At 42.3% G+C, this 6,135-nt stretch overlaps 1 protein-coding gene across 1 annotated transcript in view; it reads left to right on the top strand.

Moving 5' to 3' along the window:
* The first annotated feature begins 1,629 nt into the window (after positions 1-1,629).
* Positions 1,630-6,135, top strand: part of LOC104397278 (solute carrier organic anion transporter family member 4C1-like) — a 38,907-nt gene continuing 34,401 nt past the window's right edge. Inside the window, exon 1 of the mRNA XM_010007228.1 lies at positions 1,630-1,837. Coding sequence (XP_010005530.1) covers positions 1,630-1,837 — 208 coding nt within the window. The remainder of the gene's footprint in view (positions 1,838-6,135) is intronic.

Genomic DNA, 6,135 nt, shown 5'->3' with positions numbered 1-6,135 from the left:
AAGATGGCTGACATAAGCTTTCTTGCTAGTTTAGGAAGAATTTTATTATTATCAAATACTAAGATAGTGTTCTTGTAAGGTATTGTGAACTCACACATACTGTAGTCCTCAGGAAAAAAAACAAACAACAAAACCACAAAAAACACAAAAGAAACAATACATGAAAATTACATTGGTTATGCACTATATTTGATAATTTCCATATAATGAAAAGGTTTTGCTATTTACGTTACCATTTTATATAATGTTTTCATTTTTCCATTTTGAAGCATAAAGAAAGACTCCACATTAACAGTATCAAAAGGAAAAACAATTCTGAAGAGAAAATAATTCCGATTAAAGTCAGGAGTAAACTGAGGACTAGCTAGGTTTCACTGCCAAATCTCTTCTAGCAGAAATATGAAGCAGTGGTTAAATAATTTTTTTTGTTGTAATAAATACTCATTTTTGCTAGAATAGCTCTAAATCAATTTTGGCCTAAAAAAGCAAAATTCCATTAGGGATTTTTCCATTTTCTAGTGTAAAATGTGAAAAAAAAATACTTGCCCCGTTATTTTAGATACATAGAAATATGGCATAAAGAAAATTTCACCCCAGGTAAAGCAAAGAGGAGGGTTTGAATGCTAAAATAATTCCAGAAATGTAATGTGACCTGTTCCTTTTAATACATGTGCACATGCACACAAACAGACACAAAGTTTTGAAGATATTTTGCTTCTTGACAAACTTGTCTCTGTTCTCTAAATGGCATCAAGTAATTACTCCAGTTTATTGCAAATCTTTTGTCTAGGAAAAAAAATAAATAACTTCATTATTTACATCAGACAGAAATGTACCATTTTGCCCAAAAGATTGTTTCTCCTCTTAAAAAAAAACAGTTGTTTTTTTTTTTCCCCTTCCTGCTTCTGCTTTTGCTACAGAGTTACTGTAATCAAGATAAATTTCATTTCTGAATAATAAGAAAGTATCTTCACAGAGAAAAGTAGCCCGGCAATCCAGAAGACTCCTGAAGTGCCTCAATGATAATTTCTTATAACAAGAAATGGACAGCCCTCCCCAGGGGGATGCATTATTGGACCTGATCATCACAAATGCAAGTAAACGCATCAAGGATGTCAAAGCTGAAGGCAGACTGGACTGCAATGGTCATGCACTACTGCAGTTCGTTGTCCTAAGCGGTATAAGGCAGATGAGAAGAGTAGTCAGGACCCTAAACTTTAGAAAAGCAAACTTGCAGCTCTTCAAGGAGATAGTAAATAGGACTCAATTTCCAACAGGAAAATGGTCCTCAGGGACAAGGGACCAGAACAGAGTTGGCAGATCTTTAAGGATGCTTTGCATAGAGTGCAAGAGATCTCCATCCCCAGGTGTAAGAAATTCGGCAAGGAAGACATGAGACCAGCATGGCTGAGTCAAGACCTACTGGTCAAACTAACTACACAGGCAGTGAAAGAGAGAACAGGTATCCTGGGAAGACTACAGGGATATTGCCTGGTTGTGTAGGGACGAGGTCAGGAAGGCCAAGACGCAGCTGGAGCTGAACTTGGCAAGGGATGTAAAGAAAAAGCAAAAAGGGCTTTGACAGGTGTGTAAACCAGAAAAGGAGGGTTAAAGAAAGTGTACCCCCTGATGAGCAACAGTGGTGAACTAGTAACAACAGATGAGGAGAAGGCTGAGATTCTAGTGGCTTTCTACAGTGGAGTGTCCACTGATGGCATCAGTGGACAAAGGAAAACCTACATATGTCATCGATCTGGACCTCTGCAAGGCCTTCGACACGGTCACTCACAACATCCTCTCTCTAAATTGGAGAGATATGGGTTTGATGGATGGACTGGTCAGTGGATAAAGAATTGGCAGGATGGTTGCATCCAGAGAGTAGTGGTGAATGGCTTGATGTGCAGATGGAAAGCAGTGACAAGGAATGTCCCTCAGGGGTCCGCACTGGCACCAGTGCTGTTTGCTATCTCCATTAATGACATTGACAGTGGCATTGAGAGGACCTTCAGCAAGTTTGCTGATGACACCAAGCTGGACGGTGCAGTCGATATGCCAGAGGGATGTGATGCCATCCAGAGGGACCTGGACAAGGTGGAGAAGTTGGCCCAGTTGGCCCCTCATGAGGTTCAACAAGGCTGGGGCAACCAGAGATATCGATACAGGCTGGAGGAAGACATGCTAGAGAGCAGCCCTGTGGAAAAAGACCTGGGGTACTTGTGGATGAAAAGCTGGAAGCTGGACATGGGCCACCAATGTGCAAGTGCAGCCTAGAAGGCCAACTGTATCCTGAGCTTCATCAAGAAAAGCGTGGCCAGCAGATCAAGGGAGGTGGTTCTGCCCCTCTACTCTGCCCTGCTGAGACTACACCTGGAGTACTGCATCCAGCTCTGGAGCCGCCAGCAGAAGAATTAGGTGGACCTATTGAAATGTGTCCAGAGAAAAGGCCATGAAAATGATCAGAGGGCTGCAGCACCTCTCCTATGAAGACAGGCTGAGGGAGTCGGAGTTGTTCAGTCTGAAGAAGAGAGGACTGCAGGGGGATGTTATAGTGACCTTCCAGCACCTGAAAGAAGGCTAAGAAAGGCCTGTTCACAAGCATATATAATGACAGGATGAAGGGTAATGGTTTTAAGCTAGAGAAGGATAAATTTAGGTTGGACACTAGGAAAAAGTTTTTTAACATGAGGATGGTGGATCACTGGAACAGGTTGCCCAGAGAGGTGGTGGAGGCGCCATCCCTGGAGACATTCAAGGTCAGGCCTGATGGAGCTCTGAGCAATCTGGTCTAGTTGGAGATGCCCCTGCTTATTGTAAGGGGGTTGGACTAGATGATCTCTCAAGGTCCCTTCCAGCCCCTAAGTTTCTATATAATTCTGTGTGACAGAACTCAGAGGGTTGTGATCCATAGAGCAGGGTTGAGTTGGAGGGCAGTAGCCAGCAGTGTACCCCAGAGAACAGTAGTCAGCCCGCTCTTGTTAAGTATATTAATCAACTACATGGATGAGGGGACAGAGTGTATCATCAGCAAGTTTGCTGATGATACCAAACTGGGAGGGGTGGCTGACACTCCAGAGGTCTGTGCTGTCATCCCACATGTCCTGGACAGGCTGGGCAGAGAGGAACCTAATGAGCTCCAACAAGGGCAAGTGTAGGGTCCTGCACCTGGGAAGGAAGAATGCCATGCACCAATACAGATTTAGGGGTGGACCTGCTGGAAAACAGTTCTGAAGAGAAGGATCTGGGAGTTCTGTAAATTACCCATGAGCAGCAATGTGCCCTTGCCACCAAGGAAGCCAATGGAGTCCTGGGTTGCATAAGGATGAGTGGGACCAGTAGGTCAATAGAGTTCATTCTCCCTCACTACTCTGCCCTTGTGAGGACACAGCTGGAATACTGCATCCAGTTCTGGGCTCCCCAGTTCAAGAGAGACAGGGAACTACTAGAGAGAGTCCAGCAGAGAGAAAAAAAGATGACTGGGGGATTGGAACATCTCCCTTATGAGGAAAGGCTAAGAGAGCTGGGACTTTTTAGCCTGGAGAAGAGAAGGCTGAGGGGAGACCTTATTAATGCCTGTAAGTATCTAAAGGGTAGGTGCAAGGAGGATGGATCCAGACTCTATTCAGTAGTTCCCAGTGAAAGGAAAAGGGACAATGGGCACAAGCTGGAACATAAGAAGTTCCATTTAAATATGAGAAAATGTTTCTTTACTATGAGGGTGGCAAAGCACTGGAACAGGCTGCCCAGGGCAGTTGTGGAGTTTCCGTCTCTGGAGATATTGATATCCCTCCTGGATACAGTCCTGTGTAATGTGCTCTAGTCAATCCTGATTTAGTGGGGGAGTTGGACTAGGTCCCTTCATGCATCCAACAATTATTACTCCTAACAAGTAAATGTTAATTGTTTTTTAAGAATCAGAAATATGTCAAATATAAGCCTGGTATTTAGAATACATTTTCCTTGGCTTTCCTTTTTATATTGGCTCCCCAATATTTAAACTATGATATTTGCTAACTTCTGAGGTCCCAAATACAGAGTTAGGAGACACAAGCAAAATTCTCTATATCTCTTTAACCAGACTGTTCCAGCAAACTGAACAGGAAACTTCCCCAAAGGTGGTATTTCAGAGAATCATAGAAAGGTTTAGGTTGGAAGGGACATAAAAGATCATCTAGTTCCACACCCTTTCACTAGACCAGGTTGCTTAAAGCCCCATTGAACCTGGCCCTGAACACTTCCAGAGATGAGGCATACACAACCTCCCTGGGCAACCTATTCCAGTGTCTTACCACCCTCACACTAAGTAATTTCTTCCTAATGTCTAACCTAAATCTATCCTCTTCCAATTTAAATAAACCATTACCTCTTGTCTTCTCTCTAAATACCCTTGGAAAAAGTCCCTCCCTAGCTTTCCTGTAGGCCCCCTTCAGATGCTGGAAGGCTGTTACAAGGTCTCCCTGGAGCCTTCACTTCCCCAGGCTGAACAACACAATCTGTCTTAGCCTTTCTTCATAGGATGAGTGCTTCAGCCCTCCAACTCTCTTTGTGACCCTCCCTTGGACTTGCTCCAATGGTTCCATGTCTGTCTTATCTTTGGGGCTCCAGAACTGGACAAAATACTCCAGGTGTGGTCTCATGAGAGCAGTATAGTGGGGAAGAATCACCTCTCTTGACCTGCTGGCCATGCGTCTTTTCATTTTCTATTAGTTAGAATCTGTTACATAAATGTAATGCCTGAAGCACACTGGGAAACTAGCACATGAGCTCTAATTGCTGTGCTTTAGAATATGAAGAGAAATTATTTCAGAAACTTAGCCAAACACAGACTTCCACCTATGTTTCTTTAGAACCTTATCCTTGGTAACTAATGAGCCTTACCTCTGCTTTCAAGCCAACTGAACCCCAAAGAGATTTCTGAAAATAGGCATAGAATGTTGACACATGAGAAAATCAGTTATTAGACTATTGGTCACATAAACTCGCTAACAAACAAATTAGCAGCACCATTTAATTCTGAAGTAATACATTACAAATTAAAACTGTACACCTATATGAAGTTTCCTCTGTCTTGAGTTTGAGCCAGCTTATTGTTTGACTTGACAATGCCAGTGTCCAGAGTGTCAGAGGATACAAACCAAGATAGTGCTACTGAGATGCTCTATTACCCTAGCTTTACTATGGTTTACTGAATTTAAATCTTCGGATAATTGTTTTAACTGGACAGACTAACTTTTCAGCTGTCCCTGGCTGATTTCTTTGTTTAAGCTTGTCTTACAGGGGCACACAATGACAGCTAAACTGATCTCAGCTTTTCCACACCTGCTAGCAGAAACACAGCTTTAAAATATTTGTGCAGTGTGCACACAGTACATTTTTTGTAGTAATAGCCCATGCTTAGGCAAACTAATGGGGTAGTTTGTATGTATGAATAATTGTAAAGTAAACTGCAGCAGGGGTGACTGAGAGTCTCATAGCTTCTTTGTGTTTCCAGTAGAAATGGAAAGCTATAATGGTAACTGAATGCCTCTTTTTTCTTCCAGCATGAGTTCTGTTATAGAAGCACAGTTAGCACTAAGAATTAAATGTTGCCAGAAAGAGGTAATGCTAGAAACGCATAGTTGGAAGAACAAAATTCTTTCTCTCCAATGAAATCCTTTGTGTTTCTTGCTAATGAGCTCCTCTGTGTCCACCCACAATGCAGCTGAGGACTAGGCATGCATACAAGATTTTTTAGGGATTCTATTATGCAGGAGGTTTCAGTCCCACTGTTGATTCCACAGTGCAAGATAACTCCAGAAATAATATTTTTTAAAGCTGCATTCTTACTGTCAGTTGATATAACTCTTCTCTGCTTCTTCCCAACATAACCAATTACCCAGCTTCTAGCATTAAGGTAAGGGGAGCAAAATATACAACTGATTTCATTGTAGGCACAAAGTATGAAGCATAGTAATAAAAGAATTACGATAATACTGACTATCACAGTGGCAAGCAGACCTGATGTTCCAAAGAGGAGCTGCAATACTTTCTGAAGCTGGAGCCACCAACATTGCTGGAACTTTTAGCTATTGTGCAGGTCATTTTAAATGTTTGCCATTTTGGCAGTTCACCTGATTGTCAATAATACTTTGCCACAAG

The sequence above is a fragment of the Chaetura pelagica genome, unplaced genomic scaffold (assembly GCF_000747805.2).
Source record: "Chaetura pelagica isolate M959 unplaced genomic scaffold, ChaPel_1.0 scaffold40, whole genome shotgun sequence".
NCBI lineage: Eukaryota > Metazoa > Chordata > Aves > Apodiformes > Apodidae > Chaetura > Chaetura pelagica.
The sequence above is the reverse complement of the archived record's forward strand: the minus strand, read 5'-3'. Positions and strand labels throughout refer to the sequence as shown.